The sequence below is a fragment of the Ornithodoros turicata genome, chromosome 5 (assembly GCF_037126465.1).
Source record: "Ornithodoros turicata isolate Travis chromosome 5, ASM3712646v1, whole genome shotgun sequence".
Taxonomy (NCBI): Eukaryota; Metazoa; Arthropoda; class Arachnida; order Ixodida; family Argasidae; genus Ornithodoros; species Ornithodoros turicata.
Window position 1 is genome coordinate 74,704,804 of NC_088205.1, and position 12,935 is coordinate 74,717,738.

General features: G+C 44.5%; 1 protein-coding gene across 1 annotated transcript in view; it reads left to right on the plus strand.

Moving 5' to 3' along the window:
• Positions 1-12,935, plus strand: part of LOC135396199 (corticotropin-releasing factor receptor 1-like) — a 199,342-nt gene that overhangs the window by 127,811 nt on the left and 58,596 nt on the right. Inside the window, exons 2-3 of the mRNA XM_064627223.1 lie at positions 1,171-1,323; positions 12,379-12,473. Of these exons, the coding sequence (XP_064483293.1) occupies positions 1,171-1,323; positions 12,379-12,473 (248 nt within the window). The remainder of the gene's footprint in view (positions 1-1,170; positions 1,324-12,378; positions 12,474-12,935) is intronic.

Consider the following 12,935-nt stretch of genomic DNA (forward strand, 5'->3'; position numbering starts at 1 on the left):
TCATGGGACGGTGATTGCAAATGGTGACGGTCGTATCCAGTACACTCGTGAAGGAAAATGAAGAGAAGTTGGAGAGCGGTTCTTGCCTCATAAAGTGTCGCATAAACAATAAACGTCCATTTAAATTGACAGTCTCGCACGTGCTTGTAATTAGCCATTTAGGTAGGTAGATTAGCAAAGAAAAAAAGAAATGCATAAATGGAGCTTTGTTCTTGTTTGGGCGTTTGCTACCGTTACTACACAACTTATTTGGGGATAGTTAAGTGCATACTTTAATAAATTCATTATTTAGACATTTTTTTATCATTTATCATGATACCTTTCATTTAACTTGTCCATTTACTATAATTCTACTTGTAATACGGGTTTTATATTCTGCACGAAAATTGTTCTGGCGGCATTGGGGTTGTGATGGGCCACATCCGAGGTGGCGAATTTCCCCATTCATCATTATCAGTGTATTTGTTGTTGTTCTGGCGAAATATGGCTTCGAGACACCATTACTGATATCCCTGTATATCAACGTCTATTTCATGTGGTTTTACAGTTCCTTATTAAGATAATGGCGGGAATTGCGTACATTTCTTTTTAACTAAGCATTTTCCAACTGCCTTTATCGTGTATATTATCCTCACCTCCTCATTCTCTTCAGTTATTATCGTTACCTGACAACAACTGCGCCTTAGCTCAGTTGTTTAGCGCGCTTTAGTTCAACAACAATTTAGCTCGCTGTCATTCAGTCGAGATCGCCATCTCAAGTGCACAAGATTTAAAGGGGCACTAAAGTGCAAAGATTTCTCCGTCCCTTCTCAAGAAGGCCCGCTATGCGGAGCAGCCTGTCATTAGTCTCTTCAAACGATTTGGCCAATCATCGTGGGAGACCGTTTGAGGGAACCAAACAGAGGCCTTTCCGCATTGTCGCTCTCCTTGAGAAGGGGAGAGAGAGAGAGGAAAAGGCGCAAATGAAGTTTTTTTTTTCTGTTGATCATAAATCACGAACGACGGAACCGATACATTATGTTCCTTTTGTGTTGTTGTAAAGGTAACGGTATCTCTCACTCTACGAGGAGACTTTTTTTTTTTTTTTTTTGCTTTAGTGTCCCTTTAAGAAATTCGAAATGTCCATCCACGCCCTAACATCCTCGTTGTCTTTCTCTCTCTCATCCGCAGGTTCTTCAAAGATCCTCCAGTGCGAGATAGTCTGGGATTCCTTCACCTGCTGGCCCGCGACAGAGCTCGGCAAAGTGGTCCGCAAGCCATGCTCCGACATCCTAGCGACGCTCAACGTCACACTCGATTTGAAGCGCGCCGCTCAGAGCGAAGGTAAAGTGACGCGGGACCCTTCTCGACGCGATTGTACGCGTGCGGCTTAACGTGAAGAGGGGAGCTTTAGCGTTAATGCCAGGCGGGATTAGTTCTCAGGGGGGGGGGGGGCTTTGAAATTGCCACGTGTTTCGCGTGATTGCCTGGGTAAATGCCGTAAGACGAATTATTTTAGATTCGTAGATCGCAAATAGAAGCGCAGTAGATGACGTCACGAGGGACGAGGCTTTGCTTATTTTAATCTACCTGCCGAGGGGATTAAGCCGGTGAATGAACTTTAAGGTAATTTAGGGAGTGAGAAAAAAAAATGTACGGTGGGAGTATAATGTGACAGCGATTGAATCGAAAATTTGTTTCGTTACAGTGTACACCAGATTGGTAGAATAATCAGTTGCCCCGATATTAGTTGACGACGACGACGATGATGATGATGATGATGATGATAGAGTATATTAATTGCTAGGTATTATACGACATGTTGTAAAGGACACTATAAAGTTAGATATATACTAAGAGCGGGCTAAGGCGTCCGCTCGTTGGTGGTAACCAAGGTCGTGCTGAACACTGGGAGGTGGTGGGTTCGAATCCTACCGCCGGTTGTGCTGTCTCAGGTTTTCCCTGGGTTTTCCGAAGACTTTGCAGACGAATCTCGGCACAGTTCCCCTTGAAGTCGGCCCAGGACGCACACTAAACCCCCTATGTCCCCCACTCCTTCCAGGCTGTCCTCTCTCCATCTGCCTACATCTGTACGCCGCTCATAGCCACAGTTGCTTCGCGGCGCTAACACCCAATAAAAAAGATATAAGACAAGACAATAAGATATAAGACAAGATATATGCGGTAGAGCACTGCCCGCGCTTGCCCGGCCCGCGGACCGGGCCGGGCTTAGCGTTTTTTTTTTTTTTTTTTTATGCGGGCCTGGGCCGGGCTTGACAACGCCGGCCATGTACGCAAACAGATTACACGAGACTGGACAGCTGAATTTTCATGTCACTTTTTTTTTCCATTGGGTATGGGATATCATGGCATTCTCATCTGAGAACTATCACTTTTTTACATGTGATCATGCTTATTTCGTATAATGGGTCTGGATTTCACGCGTGCACTCACACACATTTGGGGACCATTGGTGCGGCGGGTGCGCTGAGATGTCTGCTGACAAGATGAAAGAGGTTGGGCGATTTGGGCAACAGAACGAGCGTCCTTCGCTTCACCAAAGCCAGAGAGGAGCAGCCGCGTACTACGTCTGCACACGACACCGCCCTCTCCGTGAAGCAGAGTGAGACGGTGATCAAGGCGGTCACTATCCAAGCAAACAAGCACCAAGCACAGAGCGGCTTCCAAACAGAGAAACACAGCCGCTCCGTTCGAGTGTACCTTCTCACTCGCTACCAATTAGCTGCGTCATTTTCCTCGCTTTAGTAAATCTAAATACGCCTCCGGGCCTCGAGAGCACATAGAGCAGTGGCGGGCTGGGCCCGGGCCGGCGGCGTCGGGCCTGCGCCGTGCCCGGGCTGGAAATCTATAGAAGACGTCGGGCCCGGGCCGGGTGCAGGCCGTAGCAGCCGGGCCTGGGCCGGGCACGGGCCTGAAAATTAGGCCTGCGCAATATGCTCTAATATGCGGTATTATATTGTGCTGAAACATGATAATACGCCACGAACTGAGAGGGTTAGAAAAAGAAAAAGACAAGACAGAGGAAGTTCTTAGAGGTTAAAGTGTTGCAATAACAGCAAAGGGAAACGTCAGTGAGGCTCCGCTTTGGTGCGGGACAACAATATATTACATGTATAGATTGATATTGATTCATTGATAGATAGATATAATATTGACAGATTGGATGAGTGTACCTCGAAATAAAGCGATCGAAATCCCCGTTGCAAAATAAACTACTGGAAATAAATGTTATCTGACTATATAGGCACAATCGCGCGCAGGAAAATTCCAACAACGAACTTAGACTAACCTGGACATACGAATGCAAACAGCGAACTTGGACTAACCCAATAATAAACTAACCAACGGGCTGTTGCGTCGTGGTCCCTGGTCCCAGAGGTCCCCCACACCAGTGCAGGGGATAGCGCACTGGACGAAGCTCTCTTTATATTTTGCGCGAGCGCAGAACTACGAACGCTATCCATTACGTACGCAAAGGCAATAGCGTTGATGGTACTGCGCACGCCCATAACAGAAAGATCGGGCTCCGCGCAGTGCACAGAACCACCAACGCCATCTCATACGTACGCAAACGGGATAAACGCAGGATGCACTAAGATTCCCTAATAGTGAGTTTTAGCGTAACGTACGCAAAGGCGATAGCTTACGATGCTCTAAAACTCACTATTGAGTTTGGCCTTTATTGTTCGTTCAGCCTCTGCAAATTTGCGTAATACCAGCTCCCGTGGCGTAGTGGTTAGGATGATCGCTTTTTCACGCCGAGACTGGGAGGTGACACGGGTTCGAATCCTGTCACCGGCTGTGCTGTGCTCTCCTCTCTCCATCTGTCCACGTCTGTACGCCGCTGATAGCCACAGTTGCGTCGCGGCGCTAGCGTGGAATTTTAAAAAATTACGTAAGATTAAATCGCCGACTTTTCGGCATAGCATTAAAAAATAAGAAAACAATCCCGCAAATTAACTGACTCTTCAGAAGTATCGCTCAAAGCCCATTTAAGACGCAAACAATCAGACACTAAAAAGAAAGGCAGATTTAGTACGCCACATCGCCCACCCACAAACGCGTTTTGGAGTAGGCAGTTCAGACTGGTCGGGGCTAACATCTCCATATTTTTCTTTCTTTCCCAATTCTAATTGCAATTCCAATCGAACAAGATTGTGTCTCAGCTGGAATTTCCGACTCATACGAGAACCTGGAGTGTCACACACATCTGTGCGCCTTAAATGACGCAAAATACACTCAACATTACTCTTTCCCTCTTCCTGCCTATACGGAAAGGCTTAACCAACGATTTCTTCAAAGCTTAACTTTCTGTGGGGTTCATTTAGGGGATCTTCGTGGGAGTAGCAGAATTCGTCAGGTGACGTATTCAGTATCTTCCCTTTATATATATATATATGCAAAGTAAAAGTAGCCGAAGCTCTGTGGCTGCGCGTTGAGCATTTGTTTACAATTTGATCGTGCACTCCCAGCCGAGGACAGCTGTTGCGCTCTACTCGAAGCTCGTCAGCCCGGCACAGGGAAGTGACACGATCTTGGTTCGGCGCTAACAGTGTGTCCTGGCAAGACATCAGTGTCCCACGGTGACGGCGCCACCTGTGGAGGCCGCTGTACAAGCCAGCAAGTACATATACAAAGGAAAAATAGCCGAAACTCTGTGGCTGCACGTTGAGCATATGTTTACAATTTGATCTTGCACTCCGAGAGTGAAACAGCTGTCCTCGGCTGGGAGTGCACGGTCAAAATGTAAAAATGTATATATATATATAAGTCAAATCAAACGTCACCATGCCAGTACTGGACAGCTGTTTCTTCGACCTTCTTGGGCCTCATCAGCAGTACACAGGCAGGCAGGCAACGTTTGACTGGATGGCGTCAGAAGGTCACGTAACACGTGATTCCTCCCGTCAGGGTGAGCTAACTCACCACTGAAAGCGCAGTGCAAAGCCAGTGAAGTATACTAGGAAAACAAATAGACGGAGCTCTTTGGCTGCATGTATAGCATATGTTTGTAAGGCAAATGTCACCATGCCAGTACTGGACAGCTGTTTCGGCCTTCTTGGGCCTCATCAGCAGTACACAGGCAGGCAGGCAGGCAGGCAACGTTTGACTGGATGGCATATGCTATATGTGCAGCCAAAGAGCTCCGGCTATTTTTTTCCTATATATATATATATGTTTACATATATGTCTACGTGCAGCCACAGAGCTTCGGCTATTTTTGCTTCAAATTTTCCTCCTTGCTTCTATTTTTCCTCAAACTCAAACTTGACCTGGAAGACGTCCAATTGAAAAGCTAGCTCCGTGAACGCTGGTCCAAGAGTATACATATAACAACATAAATATCTCAAAAGCAAAAGTATCGCAAGAAAGAACCTAATGAATATTTTTCTCAGAAGAACTGCTAGCCAGAAAGCAATTTCGTTACAAAGGAGAGAAAGCGCAATCACTGCAGAAGGCATGATTTCGACGGCCCGGGTAAAATGGTATAAAGCGGAGCTCATTACGTAAATAGAGAGCTTCAATCGTGAACTGAAATGATGTTTTCGCAGCGTACCCAAGAAAAGCTCACCTGTTGAGCACTGACACGTGGAGTGCTCACTTCAAAGCTTATTGACGTGTGAGTGTTTTAATGCGTTAGCATTAGGAGTGTCAAAATGGGAAAAGCTGAACGTGTGTGTGGACCGTGTTCGTGTGTGTCCGTGTGTGTGTCCGTGTGTGTGTGCGCGTGTGTGTGTGTGTGGGCGTGCGTGTGTGTGCGTGTGTGTGTGAGAGAGAGAGAGATGGCGAAGCCTCACCAAGAGAGCGGTATAAGCGGACATGCAAATGGGATATAAGAGGGTAAATGTAAATAGACGCAAATGATCTGAAATTGAAGTAGTCGAAGGTTATCTAAGAGTAGGAGGTAAGACTAATTGAAGGTAATTATAGGTAATTTAAGGCAATTAAAGTAAGAAAGCTGAGTTTAAAGGTAATGAATGTAAGATTTGTAATTAAGAGAAAGATTAAATGAATGAATACTGAAGGTAAGCGCAGGCTATACGGGAGGTAATTAAATGTAATTAAAGGTAATTAACGTCAATTAAAGGGAAATTGAGTAATTAAGGAAAGTAAACGTAATTAAAGGTAACTAAGGGAATTCAAGATTACCTCACGTAACCTGCTGTTACCTAAGGTAATTAAAGCGTAAATACCGGGTAATTGAAAGTAATTGAGGCTAATTAAGGGTTAATTAAATGTACATATAGTAATTGTAAGTGTCAAACCGGAAATCAAGCATTGACTGGAGGTGGACAATGGAGGTGGAACTGGAGAACCGGAAGTCAAGTTGGACCGGAAATACATACCGGAAGTCAAGTATAGACGGGATGTGGTCAACCGGAAGTTGAGTTTAAACCGGAAATGGGTACCCGGAAGTCAAGTATGGAACGGAAAAGGCGGTTAATACTAACGCATTTCTCTCGCATTTACGCTAAATCGCCAGTGAATTTTTGATTATTGTTGTTGTTGTTAATACTTTGCAGTCTTTATTTTACGGCCGGACGAAAGCGGCACGAAGCGTACTTTATTGGAAACAAATTAACGGATTCAATCAACTTAGAGAAAGGAGCAGCTGACGCCAGGAATCGAACCTGGGTCTTGTGATTTCCGGTCAGACGTGTCACGTCAGATATGTGTCCGGTCACGTGTCTGTGTCGTCCCTAAATGTGGTCTGCCTCGGCTAATTACCTTCGGCCGTTTTCTCAATGCACTCTAAAACTTTCCGGTCGAGAGCTCGGTCCCGAAACCAATAGCTTTGAATGTTTATTTAACTGAATTATTAAATACTAAAAAGAATGACGATTAACCGGTTGGAAGCATGAATTACGGGACTTTCGCGCAGTAGTCCGCACTGGTCCCACTTTCTCCCTCTCTCTTTTTTTTTTTTTTCATGAGTTGAACACGTAAAGTCTCGCTGTAGCATGTATTTTGTTACCTGTGGAAGTGCAGACTACTGCACGAAAGTCTCGTAATTAAATTATTCATGCTTCTAACCGGTTAATCGTCATTCTTTTTACCTTGTCTCGCCGGATTGTTATTTACTTTTTATCTACGCGTATTAAATATTAAAGTTAATTTCCTCTGATTAACTAACTAGGTACAATGATGAATATCGGCTACTAGGATATGATGTGATAACGTTCATCTAGTTGCATTCGTGCAAAGCTCTCAGTCTGTTCTTTTTTTTTTTTTTCTCACTTTCTCTTTTATTGGAATATGTTTGTCGGAACGCCTTGTACAAATAGGTACTTGATGAGAGTAGGTTCCTTTTAGCACGTTCCGTAGTTCATCACTATCACATCACGTTTCCACCGTTTTCGTCACATCAAGAACCGTGCCATCGTTCTCATGGGAGAAGAGAGCGGTACTGCAAATCGGCGAAATATTAGAGCGTTTTAGTACACTGTACGCTATCGCCTTTGGGTACGTAAGGGGATAGCGTTGATGGTTTCGCGCACGCGCAAAACATAAAGAGAGCTTCGCGCAGTGCGCAGAATCACCAACGCTATCCCTTACGTACGCAAAGGCAATAGCGTAGCGGTGTACTAGAGCTCTCTATTAAATATACCACGAAATTAAGGACGACACACTATAGGGAGTTTTAGGAAATCGTAGGCGCCCTCAGATTCCGTATCGCTGTCAGCCAATCAGATATCAGCAACGTGATGCCAGCCACTCCAAAGGAATCGGGCAATTGGGTTATCATGTTTTCGGAAACGTTATGTGTGAAGCTTCTGCATTCGCCTAAATCTCCCTATTTACTTATGCGTTGCATCCCTGTCACACAGCAAATTGAATGTCGCAAATTGAATCGTTACGTGTCACACGGTGAAGCCAAATGGCAACACGTGGCCAATGACATTCGCCCACACGCTAAGACTAAATGCATCGCCACAAAAAAATAGTCCCTTTCTGGAGTAGATGCACGGGAGTCAATGAATGCCACAGGGTGGAGACTGCATTCCACGCTCTTTTCTATCAGTTTTCCAGGCACATAATCCTTGTGCATGAATGAAAATGCTTTGAATGAAACCGTCAACCGTGGTATATCGAGTGATATAAAATCTTGCGACATACATATATAGGGCACAATTTGCGAAAAAAAGCATCGCTAACTGTTTCTTATACACTGTGTGAGTGGAAAATTTCTAAGTTGGCTGAGTTATGCAACCTTATGCCATGAAATTCACGAATATGTAGCACATATTTGTGTAGTCTATGTAGTCTATGTAGCACATAGACTTTTGTATTCGGAAGACCATTCGCGAAGTTCAGTGACAATTTTTAGTCCTGGGGAGTAAATGTCGGGGTTAGGGGACTAAAATGGGGAGTAACTGGGCAGTCTAGGAGAATAAAAGCTGCAATTACTCCCTATTTTGCTCATTTTTTCTTAGAGTGCTGCGAATGAGTTCGGAGAGTTCGTTGGCTTTTCCGTCTCGCACCGACAGCGTATCCCTCGGCAGTAGAAGTAGCAAGTCAGCAACGATAAACCGTTAGGAGAAAGTAAACACAAATGAAAAGTTGTAATCGAATATTTTATCCAGAATTTAACAACTTTTGACGCGAACGAATGAAGGAAGATTTAACACTGTTTTTCAGATAACTGTACCCTCGTTCTCAGTCGACTCCCACGCCCGTTCGATTTGTGCCGTCTTTGCGTGTGGTATTAGCCATCTGAGTGTCGTCCAAGACGCAACGGTATTGTGAGAAAATCTAATGATTCGCTCGATTCGAGAACAAGAACGAATGCACCTGTATATAACTTCATAAGTTCGGCCCCAGTGTTTGTCATCGACAGTGCTGACGTCATTCACGAACGCCATTCTGAACGAAGGGACAGACACAAACGTGTTCCCTAGTCTCGGGGTTTTTTACATTATGCATCATCTTCACCAGCTCGCTTGCTTCCTAGCCATTTTTTCATTGACATTCTGTTTCTTCGTGTAGATCGATTCGATAGAAACGAATTTTATTTGGTGCGAATATCATTCGCCCGGAATGCCATTCAATTTGCCGTCGACAGGGGTAGTCGCCTACCGATGTTTTGGAATACGAACAGCAATGCAGATTCTGTCACCTATGCCGTCCTCGTGCCCAATATTCTCAGCTTTACGTCGTATGCCTTCTGAAAGCCAAAAGCTGAAGGCCCGAGAAGCTCTGCGAGCCTGCAAAGGAGACGAAAATCATTGCGAACCTAACTTCTTCACACACCTGCATGTTATGTAGCTGCAGGAGCAAACAGGGCTTAAAATATCTTCCAGTATGAGCAGCAGGTCATCATCTGGTATCGCATGTAGTCAGGTGGTTGAATTGAGGACTGAGAGTCAATATACAGCGCCCTGTGCGCATTTATTACCCTTAATACACGTATAGGCTAGAACTCCTTTGAAGTAGGAGGACCTTTACAGCTTTGAAAGACTCCTTATTGAAAGGAGTTTGCGCTGCCGACAAACGCCGTCAGATATGTGGAGCTAACTTTTCACAGTCTGGAGAGCAATACAACCTATTTGGAAGTTAGAAACTTTAATGAATGGTTATTATTAGGCAACTAAATAGGACTATATATGTCATTTCATTCAAGTGGCTCCGTGGGTGTGTCTGATAACGAAGCTTATATTGAATAGCAGCGTCTAAAGCGTCGTGGTGGAAATGCCGTGGATATCAAAACGTTCTCGCGAGAGCATTAATTAAAAGTCGACTGTATTAGGCGTGATGAGGCTTGTATGTGCTCAGGGAACTATTTTAATGGTTAAAAAAAATTTGAACGAGTTCGTTTCAACGTTCAGCACTTTAGGCTTTACGCACGCGGTTTTAGAATCATCCAGTTCCTGTATACCTTGTGAATGAATATGTCACAGCTGTATCAAATAAAGAAGAATATACAGTCAACCCTCGATTTATGAACCTTCGATTTATGAATTCCCTCGTTTTATGAACACTAGCACGAGGAACCAAACTTTTTACATGCATTTTCCCCTCGTTTTATGAACCTCGATATTCGAATAATGAATGGAATTTCTGGGAACCAACTAGGAGTTGCCCAGTGTTTTTGCCCTCAATTTATGAACGGATCGTTCCGAGGCCAACAAAAACCTTTAAAGGGATCATTCGTGGTCTTATGAATGACGCCTGAACGAGGTATTGCACCCTCGGTTCTTAACCCCTCGAAATCCGAACAACAAACGGGTTTTTGCAGAAGTGTTCCTGACCTCAATTGACACAGCGGAAGTCATGGTCCAAAGTAAAATTAAACTATTTAGTATTGCATAATAAACAGTGTGAATGCGCAAACATCTGTGATTTGTGAGACTGATACATCAGAAGACATGGTCCAAAGCAAAATTACACGATATATTGCATTATAAACACAATATCAACTCGGAAATAGTGTTCCATTTGCTCGATAGTACTCACTTAACGGAATTTTCGATTTATGAACGATTTTTCGAGGAACCGAGGATGTTCATAAATCGAGGGTTGACTGTATATCAAAGAAAATAGAATGGACCGTTTGCAACACATTACTTTACCGTTTATTTTATCGGAGCGCCCTCCGGAAGAGTTTTCACTTCGTAGTTTTTTCTTCTCTCTCTCTCTTTTATTGATAGTGTCCTTACTTTTACCTTATTTGGTAGGCAGTGCACTTATTCTTCACTTCGGACCGTTTTATGCTTGCAACGGCGAGTGGGCCCGATCTTCAACTTTCACATAGCACTCGTTACCGTCATGCTTAAAGTTCACGCGCTACAAAGCCAGTGTGGTAGGCTCGCGCAAGAGCTCGTGGCGAATCATGGGCCGAAGTGACGTATTTAACGTGCGTTACGAGATAATGATAAGTTGAAGACGAAGTTGAAGACGAAGTTGAAGTTGAGTCACGCTTCATCAAGCGTGATTCGCCACGAGCTCTCGCGCGAGCCTACCACAGCGGCCTTGTAGCGCGCGAACTTCGAATAATTAACGATGACGTTGAAAGTGAAGATCGCTTTCTATTTCGCAACGAAACGCTGTGGCCCGTCGTCAGTGGGCACATGGCGTGGCGAGGGCATGTTTTCCGCTCCGTAAGCTTCGCGAACGCTTGTGTAACTTCTATTCTCATGACTGTTTACGCGAAGGTGCGAGTTTGTTGTACAACAAAGCACGTGTGGCAGAAGGACGACTATTATTGGCAGGATACGCGTTGTTCGTCATCGTTGCTTTGCAGCAACATATTCTCGTACCCTGTGACTCTAAACTTCACCGTGGCAGGAAATACACCGCATTCTCCTTGAAATCGCTGATGCCTCTCTCTCCGCTGCAACCGAGTGTCGCAGCGTTTCGCAGTTTGCGCCATCTTCGCGAAATTTACGGTGTTGTTTGCGAATTCGGAACCAAGTACTATAGCTCAGCTCACGAACGAACGTAGACGAAGTGAGAGAGAGAGAGAGAAAGAAAATGGAATTCAAACAATTCGCTCTATCTCTGAACGCCCTGCCACCATATGTCGTTGCGATAGAGAACACATTGCGCCTACTTGTAGAGTTTCACGTTCGAGGCCATATTGAGTACATAATATCGAGAGATCACGAAAAAAGCTCCCATTGAGTCTTTCTTGTTTTCTACCGTGTTTCCTACGCGTGTTTTGTTGCCGCTTTGAGCGTTTTATATTCCTTTTTCACGTCCATTTCTTTTCGTACTCGGAGGTTAGCTGTTTATTGACACACTATGGAAGAAGAACCTCTTTCTAGCTTAGGAACGACGCTGATCTAGGTGAGCGATATACAAAGAGTCTATCGATCGGGTGAAGGGTCGATATGAAGGGTCGATCTACCTATCTACCTTCCTAGAAAAAAGGCGGGAACGCCGCGTGTTATAGGTGTGTGTGTGGGGGGGGGGGGGGTTATCCTGTTACTTATGTTACTATATATGAGTATACCAAGACGTAGTATAAAGGCAACAATTATAAACAAAGTAAGTGGTGGACAATGTGGTGAAGCAGAACGTTGCCGACATTAAGGAATCGGATTTGTCCTGCTACAACATTCAACAACTTTATTGCGTTATTTAGTAATACACGTGCTTAAATTGCACTTGCATGTTCGGGATAGGAAAAGGCATAGCGAACCTGCGCCATCGCCGACGGAGCAGGGTATTCCGGAAGAGTCTCAAGTGAACCGTGATTATGATGATGGAGGTACTTTAAATCACGTGCCAGATGTCAGTACGTTGTCATCACGTCACAACGTCATCACGTTGTCAGTAGGTTGTGGCACCCGTAGGACCTCACTGCTTTACAGCATCTGTCAAGTCTCCTAACTGTCTGGTTACAGTGATCAAATATCTCTTCTTTTCTATCAGCAGGTATGTATGCTTACCGGGCATGCGGCACAAACGGTGATTGGCTATGGGGCAACTGGACCAACTACACAGACTGCGTTGGCCTTATCAAACACCAGGTTGGTACATCATGACGTACACAGAAGCATTCATGTCATGAGTGATCTGCAGACAGTTAGATACATCAGGTCATCTGTGCAAGGATGCAATATTGTATACTCTTAGAACGATGCTCTTGGCAGCACTCGTAAGCAATCTGAGTTCGCCTCGAGCGCATATGATCCCGAAGAAGTGCGAAGAGCGCTTCGTTTTCAGTGCTGATATTTGACAGAAAAGAATATTTCAGCGTCTTTTAATGTGAATGCCGGTATTTAACACAAATGCGCTGGGTACCTTGTGAGCAGAAAAGTAAGCACGTTGTCACCGTCTCAACACTAGCTTAGCCGTACAACTGAAAGTCTCGCCTGCAAAAGGCGCTTGCGACAACCGTAGCTGACCGCAACCCTAGAATAACATAAGAATAATATTATTAATATTAATGTACGGCTTGTACGGCATATTATAACGTATGTATTAATAAT